The sequence below is a fragment of the Panthera onca genome, chromosome B3 (genome assembly GCF_046562875.1).
Source record: "Panthera onca isolate mPanOnc1 chromosome B3, mPanOnc1 haplotype 2, whole genome shotgun sequence".
Lineage (NCBI taxonomy): Eukaryota > Metazoa > Chordata > Mammalia > Carnivora > Felidae > Panthera > Panthera onca.
The window spans coordinates 60,230,006-60,249,280 of NC_138344.1; the positions used below are offsets into that span (position 1 = coordinate 60,230,006).

General features: G+C 35.8%; 1 protein-coding gene across 4 annotated transcripts in view; it reads left to right on the forward strand.

Annotated features, from left to right (window-relative positions):
• Positions 1-19,275, forward strand: part of TTBK2 (tau tubulin kinase 2) — a 166,627-nt gene that overhangs the window by 51,827 nt on the left and 95,525 nt on the right. For 3 of the 4 annotated variants that reach the window (XM_078448548.2, XM_078448546.2, XM_078448549.2), the window contains one exon: positions 15,451-15,524. The exons of the other annotated variant lie outside the window; for it this stretch is intronic. In XM_078448548.2, coding sequence (XP_078304674.1) covers positions 15,451-15,524 — 74 coding nt within the window. The remainder of the gene's footprint in view (positions 1-15,450; positions 15,525-19,275) is intronic. 4 annotated transcript variants of the gene reach the window in all.

Sequence of the window (19,275 nt, forward strand, 5' to 3'; positions counted from 1 at the left end):
TAAAAAAAAAATCCCAACAGCACTCTGCCTAGTTATAAACTGATTCTACAATTTCTAAAGAAAGGCAAAGGACCTAGAATAGCCAAAACAATTTTGAAAAAGAAAAATGTTGGAAAAAATGAAACTACATGATTTAAAAACAGCATGATGCTATCATAATCAAGACTTTATTGGCAAAGGAAAGAGCTGTAGCTCAATGAGATAGAATAGAGATTCCAGAAATAGGCCCACACAAATATGGCCGATAATTTTTTATAAAGTTGCAAAATGGAAAAGGAATAATCTTTTCAATAAGTGGCGTTGGAATAATTGGACATCAACATACAAAAATAATGAACCTTGATCTAAACCAAACATATTATACAAAAATGAACTTAAAATGTAACACACATCTAAATTTGAGACATAAATCTATATAGCTTTTAGAAGAAAATGAGAAAATCTCTGTGTCCTGAGTGTAGACAAGAAGTTCTTTGACATGAGACCAAAAGCATGATTCATGAAAGAAGAAATCAATGAATTGGAGTTTAGCAAAGGAAAAACATTGCTTATGAAGATGCTACTAAGAAAATGAAAAGGCAAATTATAGGCTGGAAGAAAATACTAGCAAGTCACATACCTGCAAAGGACTTATATTTGGAATATGTAAGGAACTTTGAAAACTCAATGGTAAGAAAATAAGCCATTTAAAAATGTTTAATAGGCTTTGGCAAAGGGGATATAGAGTGGCAGATCAGCTCATGGAAAGATGTTTAGCATAACTAGCTATTAGGAGAATGCATATTAAAACCATGGTGAGTTACCATTGCACATCCATTACGATGGCTTAAATTAAAACTGTTAACTGTACCAAGTACTGAGGAGGATGTGGAGCAACTGGAACTCTCACATTGTTGGTGGAGTTGCAAAATGATGCAGTTCTTCTAGAAAGCAATTAAACAGATACTTACAAAAGTTAAACATGAATTTACTGTGTGATCCATCAATCCTACCCATAGGCATTTACCCTTGAGCAATAAAAATTTGTGTTCATATAAAAGCAGATACAAGAATATTTATATCACCTCTATTCTTGTCAAAAATGTATAATTCAAAGAGTGAATGGATAAATCAAGGGTGGTAAATCCACATACAGTGGAATACTGTTTGGCAATAAAAAAGTATGAACTCCTAATTCTCACAACTCCTGATTTCCTCTTCTTAGGGGAGTCTCTCCAGGGACCTCCTAGTCAGCTCCAGTCAGGCATTTTTGATCTGTTCACAAGTATCATCCTTGGACCACACCTCAATGTCTTCCTGGGGATTCCCTTTGCTTCTTTTATATTGTATGCCTTGTTGAATCCCTTTTCTTTTGTGTTTATTCTCATTTAGTGAAGCACTTCTACTAGCTCCCTGAGTAAAGGATGCATGGGAGGTATGTGTTTGGGACCTCTCTTGCATGTCTGAAAGTGTTTTTATCCTACTCTGATGTTCAAATGAAAAACTCTGGATTTAGAATTCTGTATGGAAAATAATTTTGCTTCCAAAATTTGTCTTCATACTCACCGTAGTGGTTAAGTATAATTCTATTATGATTCTTGTCACTTTGGCAATATCTAATTTTTTTCTCTTTTTCCCCCAGGGTTTTTCAATTTCATGGTGATATGCCATGGTATGGGTGTGTTTTAATCTAGTATGCCTGTTTGTGTGCTTTATTTAAACTTGTGATCTGAAGGTTTCTCTTGGGAAGTTTTCTTGAATTATTTTGTTGATGGTTTCCCCCCCCTTCATTATCATCATCATCATTATTATTATTATTATTATTATTATTATTATTATTTTCCTTATACTGGGCCTTGGAATGGTTCCCTAATTCTTGGTTTCTTCTCTTATTTTTACATATGCTTGTTCGTACATATCTGTGATAGACAAGTACATTTTTTAAGTAGGGTAATGAAATTGTGCTTATTTTATTCATTCTAAGCACAAAAGCCTGGTAGTTTTAAATTGGCAGTTGTGATAGAATAGTTTTGTTTAAAAGGTAGAATTCCCTGTGATGACTATCTAGATTGAAGAGATGGAAACTTTTGCCTTTGACTCCTGGTGAGCTACTATAACCTAGGTAATTGTTAGATGGGCAGCCTCGTGAGTGCTAAGAGGAGCCTTTGTTCCTTAAATTCCTTGGCTCAATTTTTTTCTGGGGACTTGGTTTAGAGGGCTCACCACTTTTGTTTTGTTTTGTTTTGTTTTGTTTTACCGATAGGTTAACTCAGTCAAGCTCTAAGCTCTGTGATGCATTCTAATCCATCGAATCTATTGATTTCTCACAGTGCTTATTCTTTGTTCTTAGAAGCTATCATTTGATCTCATATTGTCATATTGTATAGTGAGTTCATTTCTTTCAACAAAATTGTAGATTCTTTGAGGACAGGACCCTATGCCTTTTATTTTTCTGTCTTCCTTGGTATAAGTACTTCATGAACTGTTTTTGTTAGGTTGGGTGTGGTTTGTTTGGTGGTGGTGCAAGTGGGTGAATAAGAGGAGTAAAGGATAGGTGGGTAAGGAAGCTAGGACTGATTTTCTTGTGTCTTTGGCAGTACAGTAGCCCAGCTTTGCAGAATCCCAGTATTTGCTAGTTTGCCACTGAGCTGGAATTTATTCTTTAAGTTACAGAGCATCCCCATTAGGGGGTTTGGGATACTTTTAACTCAGCTCTTCACTTTATTACTAAATGGCTTTTTTATTTTGAAAGGAAAATGATTGATGCCTCTTTCTGATTTTTTTACTGTCTTCTATCATATAAAAATAACATACAGTTATTTGCCTTTTGCATGACATTATTATTCATTAATATTTAATGCTAGGATGTAGACCACCACACCATCACTTGCCATAGCTTTTTAAGCTCTTGGATTGAAAGCAAAGGTAGTAAATTATCATTTGAAATTGTAAGAACACCATTTGCAACTACGTGGATGGAACTGGAGGGTATTATGCTAAGTGAAATTAGTCAGAGAAAGACAAAAATCTTATGACTTCACTCATATGAGGACTTTAAGAGACAAAACAGATGAACATAAGGGAAAGGAAACAAAAATAATATAAAGACAGGGAGGGAGACAAAACAGAAGAGACTCATAAATATGGAGAACAAACTGAGGATTGCTGGAGGGGTGTGGGAGGGGGGATGGGCTAAATGGGTAGGGGTCATTAAGGAATCCTGAAATCATTGTTTCACTATATGCTAACTAATTTGGATGTAAATTTTAAAAAATAAAAAATAAAATTAAAAAAATGAAGTTGTAAGAACAAGAAGATTCATTAGGTTTTATGCATTTATTTTAAAGTACCAGCATATCTATTTCTTTAAAAAAATATTTTGGACAGTAAGGAAGGGTTTGACACTACTTGCCTTAGATGAGTAAAAATCCTTTTTAATATCACAATTAAAATCGGTGTTTAACTACCAGGGTTCCATCTTGCCTATAATATCCAAAGATAGTATCTACCTATTTAAATTAAGTCTACTTCTTACTGTCTTTTTTAGGTGGAGATATCACGGATTATTTCATTTTGCACAGTTTGGTGACAGACCACAAACATTCCTTATTGGATTGTATTAGTCAGGAGCTAGAAAATTAAGAGAAGGACTTAGTGGTGGTATTTTGAAGGGTTGGTAAAGATTTGGTTTGTATATTCAGAATTCCTTTCCTCTCTTACAGGATTTCTTTAACGTAAGAGACATATAAACACGAAGTTAAAATTGATTTGTTATATACTTCCATCCTGTATTTTCTTGAGGTCAACCATCTATGACTTTTAGTGATCAGCGCTACCTTGCTGATTGTCTTCTTTCTCTGCTTTCGTCTCTGCACCAGACTTGATCGCTCTTTTTCAACTCTGGGAAACTTACTTTAATTTTCTTGTTTTTTCCCCTCAGGGCTTTGGTAGGTGACTAATTTGCTAATACCTGAAAATCTAATCCTGAATTTTAATTGGTTGATATTACCTCTTACAGGGATATTTAGATTTAAGAGTTGTATTTGATTTGAGGAAATGAGGTTGAGGGGAAAATGTGAGCAAAAACCAAAGTAGCACATTTGAGAAGGAGAACAAAAAAAGAAACTGGCTTCATTAGTGTGTATGATACATGTTGAAGAACTGAGGTTTGGTAAGTAATGTAGAATTAATTGTGAATTCCAGGTTCACCATTTCATTTCATTTCATTGCATTGCATTTATTTTTCCAGAAAATAAATGTTTAAAAACTTTTAATCCCAGTAAAATAGCATAGAGCAATATATTAGTTTCAGGTGTACGATATAATGATTCAGCAATTATATACATTACTCAGTGCACGTCATAATAAGTATACTCTTAATCTCCTCCACCTCTTTCACCTGCCCTCCCCCCCCCCCCCCCATCCACTTCTTCTCTGGTAACCACCAGTTTGTTCTCTGTAGTTAACAGTTCATTTTTTGTTTGTCTCCTTTTTTTTCTTTGTTTATTTGCTTTGTTTCTTTAATTCCACATATGTGTGAAATCATATGGTATTTACCTGTCTCCGGTTGACTTCTTTCACTTAGCATTATATCCTCTAGATCCATCCACGTTTTTGCAAATGGCAAGATTTTATTCTTTTTTATGGCTAGGTAATATTCCATTGTGTGCACGCATACATGTGTGCATGTGTGTGTGTATCTCATATCTTCTTCATCCATTCATCTATCAATACACACTTGGGTTGCTGCCATAATTGGCTATTGTAAATAATGCTGCAATAAACATAGTGGTGCATACATCTTTTCGAATTAGTGTTTTTGTATTCTTTGGGTAAATACCCAGTAGTGTGATTACTGGATTGTAGGGTGGTCCTAGTTTTAATTTTTTGAGGAACCTCCATACAGTTGTCCACAGTGGCTGCACCAGTTTGCATTCCCTCCAACAGGTTCCTTTTTCTCCACATCCTTGCCAACACTTGTTGTTTCTTGTGTTGTTGATTTTAGCCATTCTAACAGTGTGATATCTCTTTATAATTTTGATTTGCATTTCCCTGATGGTTATTGATGTTGAGGATCTTTTCATGTGGGCTATCTATATGGCTTCCTTGGAGGAATGTCTGTTCATGTTTCTGACCATTTTTAATTGAATTATTTGGGTTTTTTTTGGTGTTGAGTTGTATGTTTTTTACGTATTTTAGATGATAACTCCTTATTGGATATGTCATTTGCATATATCTTCTCCCATTTAGTAGGTTGCCTTAGTTTTATTTTTTCCTTTGCTGTGCAGAGATTTTAATTTTGATATAGTCCCAGTAGTTTATTTTTGTTTTTGTTATCCTTATCTTAAGAGAAGTTACTGCCTATATGTTCTCTTCTAGGAATTTTATGGTTTCAGGTCTCACATTTAAGTCTTTAATCCATTTTGAGTTTATTTTTGTGTATGGTGTAAGAAAGTGGTCCAGTTTCATGCTTTTACATGTAACTGACCAGTTTTCCCAGCACAATTTGTTGAAGAGACTGTCTTTCCCATTGCATATTCTTGCCTCCTTTGTCATAGATTAATTGACCATATAATCATGGGTTTTTTCTAGGTTTCTCTTTTCTTTTCCATTGATCTGCATGTCTGTCTTTGTGCTAGTATCATACTGTTTTGATTTCTTTAGCTTTGTAGTGTATCTTGAAATCTGGGATTGTGATACCTCTAGTTTTGTTCTACATTTTCAAGATTGCGTTGTCTATTCAGGGCCTTTTCTGGTTCCATACAAATTTTAGGATTATTTGTTCTAGTTTTGTGAAAAATGCTGTTGGTATTTTGACAGGGATTGCATTAAATCTGTAGATTGCCCTAGGTAGTTTGGACATTTTAACAATATTTGTTCTCCCAATCTCTGAGCATGGACTGTCTTCCATTTGTTATGTCATCTTCAAAATCATCAGTGTTTTATAGTTTTCAGAGTATAGATCTTTTACCTGTTTGGCTAAGTTTATTCCTAGGTGTTTTGGTATTTTTGGTGCAATTGTAAATGGGGTTTTTTTCTTAATTTTTATTTCTGCTACTCCATTGTCTATAGAAATGCAATGGATTTCTGTATATTAATTTTGTGTCCTGAGACCTTATTGAATTCATTTATCAGTTTTAGTAGTTTTGTGGTGGAGTCCTTCACCATTTTAATGGTCTTTATGTAGACATTATTGTTTATGGTTTCTTAAGTAGGCAAATGACATGATATTCCAAACAGTATTTGGGGAAATTATCCTATGAATAGTGTGTGGCCGGTGACATATGGGATATTCTTGGCCTAGTCCAGTGAAGTACAATCAGATTTGACAGAATGGAGGGAGTCTAGAAGAGACACTGCTAAGTGAGCCTGTCAGTAAATAATAGGTGGTAATTCATTAGAGCATGCATCATCAGAGGAGTCCAATAGTATGTTTATAAAAGATAGGTGAAGCACAGGACAAGGCAAGCTCGTGCTTGTCATTCTAAGGTAGACATTTGGCCTACCCTGTAGGGGTGGGGAGAGGGGCAGTAGAGCAGAGAAGAAGGAGCAAATGGCCTTAGGCCTAGAAAGTCCAGGGTGCTAGATAGTTTATGAAAGGCTTATTTTCATTCTCCCTTCCTTCTTTCCTTCTTTCCTTCTTAGACACCTGTTAAATGTGAACCACTGTGCTAGGAACTGGGGTTATAAATAAGGAATGGTTTTTGTCCTCAGGGGTTCACAATCAAGTCAGACTGATACAGAAGGTGAATAATGATGTTATAGACGAAAAGTTATAAAAAATGTATAAAATTTATTAAAAAGATCCATAGGAGCATTGAGAAGGGAACAAAAGAGAAACCAGAGAGAAGCTCAGTTGTCATAGCCAAGGAGTTAGGTCAGGACAAGTCGAAGCGGCAAGGGTGAATGGTTGATGACATCTAGAGTATTGTGTTGGTTAGAGCTCCATAAATGTTTCCTGCTGAGCCTGAGGAGAAAGTGAGGGGGGTTTGAGTCTTTAGGTGATAAGTAAGTGGCACCAGTAATATAGAGAGAAAGGATATAGTGGCAGGGAACGAACAAGGGCTTTAAAGTATTTGGGAAACATGACGCAAAAGGACTCCAGATAAATGGCTCTATGACATAGTGATGTCCTAGGCCAAGGTAGGAAGTCCCAGGAGTGGACGGAGAGCAGATGGACAAAAGATAAGAATTGACAATTCGCAAGAAAGAAAACCTAAGCAATAAAGAGATGAAAAGATGCTCAACCTTACTAGTAATAAAGAAACTCAAAATATATAGCAAAACACTGTTTCATACCCATTGGATTGGCAAAAACAAAAATGTCTGACAGCTCCAAGTGTTGGTGAAGACAGAGAAATGGGAACTTACTGAAGTCCTGATAGCAGAAGTATAAATTGGTACAACCACTGTGGAAGGCAATTTGTGCCTATTATTTAATGAAGAGGCTAGCAGCCATTTATCATTCTTTCTGTGTCAGGCCTTGTTTTAAGTGTATGCTTTAAAAAAAATATTCTTTGATTTAATTTTTCTTTAACTTTCCCCTGATTTTATAGTTGAGGAAATAGAGCTTAAAAGAGGTTAAATAATCTGTCCACACAGTCAAAAAAGTAGTGAATAAAAGAGCTAGGATTTTAGCTTAGATCTGTCTTTCTAAAATTTGTGTTCATAATCACTAACGATAATAGGAAGCATATATTGAGCATTTACTGTGTGCCAGGCAGTGTATTTAATATTAGACATACCTTACCTGATTTACCTGTGTAATAATAACTCTTTGAGGTTAAGAATTTTTGTTACCCATCATGTGGCTTTTAGAAATTAAGTAACAAGCTAGCAAGTGAAAAAGCTGTATTTAATTCCAGTGATCTTGACCACATGAACTTTTCTTCCACATCATATTGAAAGATCCAGAGGTGTAGGATAGACTACAGGTATATTTTGACCCGGATTCTCTTTTTTTCCCCTCTCAGTTTTACTGAGATATGTATAATTGACATATAACTTTGTATTATATACAACATAAAGATTTGATACATGTATATACTGCAAAATAACCACAAGTTTAGTTTAGTTTATCACCTCAAAGTTTTTCTTTCTTGTGATAAGAACTTTTTTTTTTAACTTTGAGGGTTTTTTTTTTTTTTAAGTTTATTTATTTATTTTGAGAAAGCATGTGGAAGGAGCAGCAAGAGAGAGAATCCCAAGCAGGCTTTTGCACCGTCAGTGTGGAGCCAAAATGAGGGGCTTGAACTCACTAACCGTGATTTGTTTCCATGTCTTGGCTATTATAGGTAATGTGGCATTGAACGTAGGCGTGGGATGTCTCTTAAAGATAGTAATTTCATTTCTTTGGGTATATACCCACAAGTGGAATGGCTAGATCATATGCTAGTTCTATTTTTAATTAAAAAAATTTTTTAATTCCCATGTAGTTAATGTATAGTGCTATATTAGTGTCAGGTGTACAATATAGAGATCCAACAGTTCTGTATATTACTTAGTGCTTATCAAGACAATCCCGCTCCTAATTCCCTTCACCTATTTCACCCATCCTCCCACACACCTCCCTTCTGGTAACCATTTGTTTGTTCTCTATACTTAAGAGTCTGTTTTTTGGTTTGTCTCTTTTTTTTTCTTTGTTCATTTGTTTCTTAAGAAACTTCTTTTCTAAAGTTTATTTATTCATTTTGAGAGAGACAGTGTTGAGCAGGGCAGGGACAGAGAGAGGGAGAGAGAGAATTCCAAGCACTGTCAGCATGGAGCCTGATGCAGGGCTCGAACTCAGGAACTGCTAATCACGACTTCAGCCAAAACCAAGTGGTGGACGCTTAACTGACTGAGCCAAATCTCTGTAATATTTTCCATAGTGGCCACACCAATGTACATTCCTAGGAGTAGTGCCCAAGGATTCACTTTTCTCCACATCCTTACCAACACTTGTTATTTCTTATCATTTTGATAATAGCCATTCTAATGGGTGTGAGATAATATTTCTTTGTGGTTTTGATTTGCATTTCTCTGATGATTAATGACATTGAACACTTTTTCATGTACCTGTTGACCATTTTACTATTTTCTTTGGAAAAATGTCTCTTCAGGTCCTCTACCCATTTTTAAGTTGGATTGTTTGTTCTTTTTTGCTGTTGAGTTGTATGAGTTCTATATTTTGGATATTAACTACTTATCAGATATATGATTTGCAAATATTTTCTTCCAGCTGGTTGTTTTTTCATTTTGTTGATGGTTTCCTTTGTTGTGCAGAAGCTTTATAATTTGATATGGTCCCACTTGTTTATTTTTGCTTTTGTCATCTTTGCTTTTGATGTCAAATTTAAAAAATCATTGCCAAGACCAGTGTCAAGGAGCTTACCCTCTATGTTTTTTTCTATCAGTTTTATGGTTTCATGTTTTACATTCAAGTCTTTATCTTGAGTTGATTTTTGTGTATGATATAAGATAGCATCTGGTTTTCATTCTTTCACATATGGCTGGCAGGTTTTGTATGTGATTATCTCTTCCATATTGTAGAAATAATTCTCATCTTTATTTCCTTCATGGTTGAGAGATAGTTGCTGATAGCAACTGGAAAGGAGCTCCATTCTTTCTCTTTAAAAATAACATCTCTTCTCATAAGTGTCATATGAAACTATTGAGTTTTCCTCTGATTAGAACATTCCTGAAATAATCTTGTCGGGCGCCTGGGTGGCTCAGTCGGTTAAGCATCCGACTTCGGCTCAGGTCATGATCTCGCAGTCTGTGGGTTCGAGCCCCGCGTCGGGCTCTGTGCTGACAGCTCAGAGCCTGGAGCCTGTTTCATATTCTGTGTCTCCCTCTTTCTCTGACCCTCCCCTGTTCATGCTCTCTCTCTGTCTCAAAAATAAATAAATGTTAAAAAAAAATTTTTTTTTAATAAAAAAAAAATCTCGTCAGAGTAATGTCACGCATTGATTGCTTTAAGTCTTGAATATTTAGTTTTCTTCCCCTCTCTATAATAAAAGAGAAATTTCTCTATTACTCTGATTGGCTTAGAACAATTAATGTCCAACCTTGGGCCTGGAAGTAGATCAAGCCCATAGAGACAGTAGATACATGATAAAGAAAGATCATTCCCCAAGGGTAATTTGGGTCTGTTATTAAGGGGGAATGAACACTGGATAGTTAATCAATATGATGCTTTATAAATATACTATATCATTTAATTTTCTCAGTAGTTCTGAGGAAATTGAGACTTAAGCTTCCATAATTATTAATGGCAGAGTTGAGATTTAATTCTAATCTAGTGCTTGCTTTATTTCTTTCCATCTGTCTTGTGTCTCCTTCAAAGAAAAATAATAAGTTGTCCCACTGGTATATGGCATTCATGACCCTATCTTCTCAGATTCCAAAGTGATTTTCTGTAGTTTTCCTTAATTAAAACTTAATCATCACAAGATACCAAAAGTTATGGGGTACAGTTTAAGTAGTGCTTAGAAGGCAACATATAGCAGTAAACACCTAAATTAAGAAGCCAGAAAGATCTCTAGTACAATGTCTAACCTTCCACCTTATGACACTAAAGAAGGAAGAGCAAATTAAACCTAAAGCAGACAGAGCCAGCCTGGCTGGCTTAGTCAGTAGTGTGACTCTTGATCTCAGGATCATGAGTTCAAGCCCCAGGTTGGGCATAGAGCTTACCTAAAAAAGAAAACAAAACAAAGAAACCTAAAGCAGGCAGAAGGAAGTAAATAATAAAGATTATAGTGGAGATGAGAAAAACAAGGGGGAAATCCACAAAGCCAAAAATTGGTTCTTTGAATAAAATGAACAGTATTAACAAACCTTTAGCTAGAAACACTAAGGAAAAATAGAGAAGAATCAAATTATTAAAATCAGGAATGAAAGAGGGAACATTTCTGTTGACCTTACGGAAATAAAAATGATTATAATAAGGGAATACTACATAGTACATGACCACAAATTAACCTACATGAAATGGACAATGGATGAATTGTGTGGTATGTTAATAATGTTTCAATAAAGGTATAAAAAACTTATTCATTGTTTAGTTAGTATGTATCCTGTGCAGAGCTGCGTACTAGAGTACGAACATAATATAGCCTGAAGATGCTGAAATTAAGTTTATATATCTATTATATTCTGGTGCCTTTGTGTACAGTAATGAGAGTCTGTGGGAATTAAGTAGGAATAAAATGAGGGTTGGCTTGGTTATCATTCCTACACAAGATAGTCCTGCTCTACAGCATCATTAAGATTATATAGATGTCAGGGCACCTTGTCTGCTCAGTTGGTTAAGTGTCCGACCCTTGGTTTTGGCTCAGGTCATAATTTCATGGTTCCATGAAGTTTGAGCCATACGACGGGCTCTGCACTGGCAGCGCGGAGCCTGCTTGGGATTCTCTCTCCCTCTTTCTCTCTGCCCCTTCCCCACTTGCACTGTCTCTGTCTCCCAAATAAATAAACTTAAAAAAAAAAAAAAGATTATTTAGATGTCATGGGGGTTTCTGGATGGCTCAGTCGGTAGACTGTGCAACTCTTGATCTTGGAGTTTTGAATTCAAGCCCCACATTGGGTGCAGAGATAACTTAAAAATAAAATCTTAAAGAATATTTAGATGTCTTTTATCCTGGGAGTTCTTAAAAGTTTATAGAATGGTTTACCTAGAGATTTGGAGTTGTTTCTGTAGTGTTTCTGGGCCTCTCCTCTATTCTCATTGTGCATGAAGTTGAATAACTAGTTTTGTGAATGTGGAGTCGTGATCAGACCTCATAGTGCATAGTGTAGGACTCTTTTTTTTCGTTTGTTTGCTTACCAACTATATATGACTTTGTAGACTGCCTAACTTACAATAAAGATTGCTATAGTTCTGGTATCTAGATTCTACTTAGGACTCTTATCTAAATGACAGTGTGTTAGGTTTTACCTGATATAGTCTGTGCTTTTCAAGCTGGTTGTCTATGTTTCGTTTTCTCCACAGCAATGATTTTGAATTACTAACATTCTCTTCAAGTATAACCTACCCTAGTCCCCTCATTTTTAGAGATTATTTTGCTTAACTCACATCTAAAAAATAGGGAAAATAATAATACTTAAGCTGTGAGGATTAAATACATGTAAAGGACTTAATATAATGCCTGGCACAATATGCTTGCATATTGTGCATGTTTTATTATTTATAATTATTTATTAATTTGTTTATTTATAGATACTGATTGGGGATTTCACTATTTACCAGGTACTGTGCTAGGGACCAGATAGATATGGTCCTTGTACTACTCATGGAGTGATATCTCAGTTTGTACTAGATGTTACAGTAGTTATTTTACTATTCTAAGTGGTGGTGAAGAATTACTATTCCAATTAAATTTTAGTTTCTCCATGCTTCTAAAAATTTGTATATATTTACTGAACTAACTTTATTAAGGATTTTCATTAATTGTGTATATCTAAAATAGAAGAGCAGTAGTACACTGTTTCCAAAGTATGAGGTAAGAATTCATTAAGCTCTTACCTAAAGCAATGAAGATAAATGGGTGAATCCCAGAAAATTTGCTACTGACTTTGTAGTTTGGTTACCTAGTAGAGTCTACACTTTATTTGATTTCTGTCTTTTTTCTTTTTAAAAGTAGGATGGTTTTACTATTGAGAGATAAATAGTATTTTGGTATATAACATACCAATAGGATATTTTTGAAAGAACATCCTAAGAAGAGTTAAATATAGTATGACCTTCTGGTTTTAGATGGTTGAGATGTCTTTGTAATAGAGATCCATCATTTAAATGTTATATGCTAGGAAGATGGAATCTTGAAGAATGGGAAACAAGAAGAAAATACTTCCTAAATGATATTTTAATTGTTCCTTTGAAGCTGAGGGAAAGTGTAAGTTGCTAATTGACCATTATTTTATCCTTTCATTCCTACTTCAGTTTACTAGGTGACGCAGTTTTGCAAACATTTGTAACATGCACGTGAAGTGATTGTCAGCATTGTACACACTGGGAGTTACTGCTCCCGTTTCACTCATTTCTTGCTAGTTCGAGTCCTTTTCAACAAAAGCACAGATAATGAGAAAACAGTGTGATAACCCAGAAGCAAAAGAAGTTGAATTATTAACTTAAGTCTAGATTGTCTTTATGTTTTACGTCAGCCAGTAGAAAGGTTTTTTTTTGAATGTTGAGATATTATTTCTCATCCATCTATCAAGTCTTGCCCTTATAGCTCTTGGTGTGTGACTTACTTTACAGGCAAGCTTCTTCAAAGATTGCCCTGGCTGTCTCATACTTCACTTACACTGTAATCCATTAAAGGCTGGCTGCCGCCCTTTCCACTCACTAGTGACTTCCTAATTTTTTATATTAACCAGTATTTCTCAGTCTTTCTTCTTCTTCTTTTTTTTTTTTTTTAGTGTTTATTCATTTTTTTGAGAGAGAGAGAGAGAGAGAAAGAGAGACAGAGCACAAGTGGGGGAGGGGCAGAGAGAGGGAGACACAGAATCTGAAGCAGGCTCCAGACTCTGAGCTGTCAGCACAGAGCCTGACACGGGGTTTGAACCCACAAACCATGAGATCGTGACCTGAGCTGAAGTCAGACGCTTAACCAGCTGAGCCATCCAGGCGCCCCACTTCTCAGTCTTTCTATAGCATTTGCCATTGGCCACTTCTGCCTTAACATGCTCTTCTCATTTTATTTCTATAATACCCCTTTCTCATAGTTTCCTCATACCTCTGTGGCTATTACTTGATTTCCTTCATGCATTTTATTTTTGCCCATGCTCTAAATGTTGCATTTTCTAAAATTCTGTTCTTAGGTTAATTTTATCATTCTTTATTCTTCCAGCTTGTCAACTGTCCATCTATGTTTGTAGTTCCATCTACCTTCCATGAACTAATGGTTCCCCAGTGTATTTCTATAGCTCAGCAACAGGCTTGAAATTACAATTGTCTGCTGAATTCAACAGGTTGTTCTTATACTCAATATTCTGATATCCCTTACAGTCTATACAACCTACTATGTATTCTCTTATTTTGGTACAATTTATCATATAGTTGTACCAATTTTTAGTCAAAAATTAGTATCTCTTACATTTATCTTATTTTTTCTGTCTCTACTGTAATAATTTAAACCCTATTCTCTCTCTTGGGATATTGTAACTATTCCCAGAATCACCTTTCTGCCTCTAGAATTAACCTCTCTGTAGCCTATCCTCCTCATTGCCACCATAGCAGTGTTCTAAAGTAAAATGTTTTGTGTTTTTCCTCATCTTAAAATTTTTTACTATTTATTTATTTATTTATTTATTTATTATTTTTAGAGCGTGCAAGTGAGTGAGGGAAAGGGGCTGAGGGAGAGAGAGAGAGAAAGAATCCCAAGCAGACGCCATGCTCAATCAGCGCAGAGTCCAACACAGGACCTATTCCCATGACCCTGGTGGGATCATGACCTGAACCCACATCAAGAGTCGGACATTCAACCGACTGAACCATCCAGCCACCCCTTAAAATCTTTTATATGCTTCTCTTTACCCAGCAGTAGATTTTATATGTCCATCCATGGCCCATCTGCTTTTGGATCATTTAGAGAACTTTTGAAAAGCTCCTATACTGTATCTTCCTCCATCGATTATGAATCAGTATAGAGTTTAGGAATCTTTAAAAATCTTCCCAAGATGATTTTGATAAGCAGCCTGGGCTGGTAAACACCGACTTATAAATGTCTTTCACTTTCCTTATCATGGAGTCTAAGGCGTTTCGTGGTCTCATGCCTCCTTCTTCTCAAGCGTCTTCTCATGCTGTTCTCCATTCATTCACTGTACTCCAGTAGCCTTGGAGCCTACCAGTCTTGATCCTTTTTAAAAGACCTTTGTTTGCTTTTATTGGATCAGGGCAGAACCCTAGATTTCTGCCTGCTCCACCTTTGCTTTCCTCCGTACCCTAGTCAGCACCTCCTTGGGTTTCACAGATGGAACTCAGGTTGAAAGCTACTGAACTAATGCAAATTAATGAGGTCCAGAAAGATTAAGTGATTAAGTGACTGAAGTCATATATTGGTCAATGGCAGACCATATCTAAAATTCAGGATTTATATTCCTAACAGAGTTCTTAGGTATTGCTCTTCTCTCTTTTCATATGTATAATGTCTGGGCAACTTGATCTGAAATGACCCTTTAATTCTTTACTTCCTAAATAAATTATCATTCATTTATTCCCTCATTCATTCATTTATTCATCCAGTAAATTTATTCATTCAATAAACATTTATTTGACTACACAAGGAACAGTGTAGAGTCCAGGGGAGGTAGGTAGAAAATCTGAATAATACAGATTTCCTATTATTAAGGTTCTTAAGACAGGTCCATTGTATTCAATTATAAAATACTATACAGAAAAACAAATTATTAATTTTTTAGAAGAGAAACCATAGTATAACCTTTTCCACTGTTTTGTGTTTTTCTTTTCTTTCTTTTATCCAGGGAAAGACCATGTTTGTAGATTTATTGGCTGTGGGAGGAATGATCGATTCAACTATGTGGTCATGCAGTTGCAGGTAGGTTACTTTGAAAATGTATCTTAAAATATTTCAGTTTTGATCAAGGTACCTAATTTTACTTGTTATGGATAAAACAAAATTCTTGGTATCATCATCTCAGAATGTTTTATACTATGCAGATGGAATTTTTTTTTTTTTTTTGGATGGAATTTTATTTAAACAGATTTGATATAGATTTTCCCAAAGACGAAAGGGTTGTTCTTGTCAACTGTTTTAGTTGATCCATATCTTCATTGATTGTCATCATTGCAAAGTTTTTCAATCCCTACATGGATTGCTGGATATAATGTGAGTCTTGCTCTGTCCCTGTCCCTTCCCCTTCCTGTCTTTATTACCATTAGGACTCTAGTTTTTAATTTATGTGCTCACGTAGTAACTTTCCTTGAAAATTGAAGCATTAGTTGATACAGAGGAGAAATGCATTCCTTTTTCTTTTATCATTCATTAACATAGGTCTGATCCCTATCCTTTAGATGGAGAGTGGAATTGGGCTGGGCAGGAGAGGAAAGAAACTCAGAAAGGGAATTTTGGAGTAATGACCACAGCAGGGAGAAGAGGGAAACCATCCCATTCTCTCTGACAACTGCGTCTGCCCCTGAACACATACACATATACACATACACACACACACCTCTGAACTGTAGTCACTCTCAAAGTGTAAAAGCTGTGGTTTACCTTACTGCCTAACTTAAGAGTTATCAGAGTTTCCTTTCGTCTTTTGCGAAACTTTCTTTGGACATTGGGTTCTTTTGTTTTCTTTGAATTTAACTGTATAACAGTGATTTCAGACATATATCCTAGCCTGAATGCTTTCTCTTCTCATCAGAATGCTTTTCCTGTTTCCCTCAACTATCCTTCAGCATTCGAGTTAGATCTAAAGATATTGTCTCTGTAAGTTATAGCCATAGAGTCTTTGAGTCGTGTGATTCACTGTCTCTTGAGCCAGCATTGTTTTATTTCTTGAAGCAGTTATCCTTGTAACTTTTGAGGTCATTAGTGTAGACCCTCCTTCTCTCACTTTGGTCATTAATAATGTAACTTTTTGGTATGATATTGTATAGTTTTCTTCTGGATTTATTATGCATCTTATTTGATCCTCACCATATCCCCATGGAGAGGATAAGGAGGTTATCCCCATTTTGCAAGTTAAGGGACTGAAGCTCAAAGAGGTCTGTGACTTCCCTGGGGACTGACTAACTTGTTGGGTGTTAGGCTTTTGTGGAAGCCTGAGGCCAGTATTCTTGGCACAATTAGAGAAAACTCTTCATTTTGTTTTTAGGTTACTACTGACTAGAGAATATGGATAGAAGCTTTCTCAGTCTGTAGAATCTGTCTGAGTCTTAACACATACTCATTTTTATGTTACTTGAGCTTGTTTTTATTTTATTTGCAGTCATTTAAATCTCACTTTCTGGAAATGGGAGGGCTCTTAGTCTGGGAAAACTAAGGAGATTGTTGTATATCAGATAACAATGGCCTTTGGCCTTTGGCAAGCTCTTATGGACTCACCTAAAAACCTTTCTATTTGACTTCATGCTGTATTTTTTCCTGTCATAATAAAATTAATCTACCATTAGCCACCCCTCCCCCCCCCATTCTGCGTAGTTGATTGACTTGATTTGGGCTCACGCTGGTGTACTTACTAGAGGGTATTCTCTCTTAGTTGACACATTGAAGATAATTACAAAGTTTCCCCATGTACATTGTGATAAAATTTACATACTCAGCTTTTCACTGGCACTTTTAATTTCTTCTAAAAACCCTAAGTTCATTAATTCTTAAGTACTCTTTTCCTCTTGGTGATTCAATTATATAATATCTGCCTTAAAAATTTCAAGGAATAATCCTATGTCTATTGTAGAAATTATAGCTAATTACCACTAAAATGGGTCTTTTTTTAAATGTTTATTTAAAAATTTTTTTTTTTTTTTTACATTTATTTATTTTTTGAGAGTCATAGAGAGACAGAGCACAAGTTGGGGAGGGGCAGAGAGAGAAGGAGATACAGAATCCGAAGCAGGCTCCAGGCTCTGAGCTGTCAGCATAGAGCCTGACATGGGGCTTGAACTCACAAACCATGAGATCATGACCTAAGCCGAAGTCGGAGCTTAACCTACTGAGCCACCCAGGTGCCCCTGTTTGTTTATTTTTTGAGAGAGAGTGGGGAAGAACAGAGACAGAGGGAGATCGGGAATCCCAAGCAGGCTCTGCGCTACCAGTGTAGAGCCTGAGACAGGGCTCAAACTCACGAGCCATAAGATCATGACCTGAGCTGAAATCAAGAGTCAGACCCTTAACTGACTGAGCGACTCAGGCACCCCAGAGTGGGTCTTAAAATCTTATAGGATCAAGAAGTTGTACTTATTTCTTTTCTCATTTCTACCAGCAAGACCTGAGACAGTTCTCGTGGAATTTCCTTTCACCATTGAGGCTTTCCAGAGCCATCTTTTTTATAGCCAAGGAGTGATATTTTGTGAAAACCATATCACCTAGGGAAAGCCAAGAAGTACTTTTAATTTTGTAACCACTACAGATGTAGATCTAGATTGCCTGACACCAGAACTGCCATAGTTTTAAAAATGTATTTTTTTATTATGAAAGAAACTAAACATACATGAAAATAGAATAGTATAATGAATACCCATGTACTCATCACCCAGCTTTGGTAATTATCAGTATATGGCCAGTCTTGTTGCTGGTGTATTCTCCCTCTCCTCTCCCTTCCCAGATTATTTCAAAGCAAACTGAAGGAATATTTTATGTGGAAATATATACATATGTATTCTAAGAGTCGGAGATTCCTTTTTTCTCCTCTTAATGATAAAACACAATAGTTCCTTCATAATAGTGTCAAATATCAAGACAATCTTCAGATTTCCTTGATTGTATCTCTTTTATTTTTTATATTTGGTTTACTTGAATCTGGTTCCAGACAGAGTTCCACACATTGCATTTGGTAGATATAATTCTTAAGCCTCTTTTACTCTATAGATTCACTTTCTTTTTTTCTTACAGTTTTTGTTGTTTTGATTGTCATTGATAAAAGTGGAATCATTTGTTATTAAGTTGTCATGTTCTGGAATTTGCTGATTGTCCCCTCCTTATTTAACATGTTCTTCTATCCCCTGTATTTTCTATAACCTGGTGATTAGATAAGATTCCAGTTTTGTTTTATTTGGCCACAGTACTTGAGAGGTGAGTGGTATGCTTCCTGTTGCATCACATCAGTAGGCAATGTCTGGGTTGTCTGTTTTTAGTAACGTTAGGATTGATTGGTGAGATTTGGGGACTGTCAGCCTGATGCATCCTTTTTAAAGTTCCCAGTGGTTTTTCTCCTATGTTTTAAAAACCCATTAGTAATCATTGCCTAGATGCATTACTTTAGTGAGATTGCAAATGTACTATTCTAATTCTATTTTTCTTAGTTTATTAACTGGAATTCTTCAAAAAGCACTCCACCAGGTGTGCTTGGCTGGCTCAGTTGGTAGAACATGCGACTCTTGATCTCGGGGTTGTAAGTTCGAGTCCCACACTGGGTGTAGAAATTACTTTAAAATAAATAAATAAATAGATAGATAGATAGATAGCACTCCACCAATTATTAGGTTACCTGAGATACATTTTATACAAGAAAGGCAGTAAATAGAAGAAAAGAATACTTGATTCTTAAACTCATGAATCGTGAGATCATGACCTGAGCTGAAGTCAGATGCTTAATGACTAAGCCACCCAGGCGCCCCAAGATTCA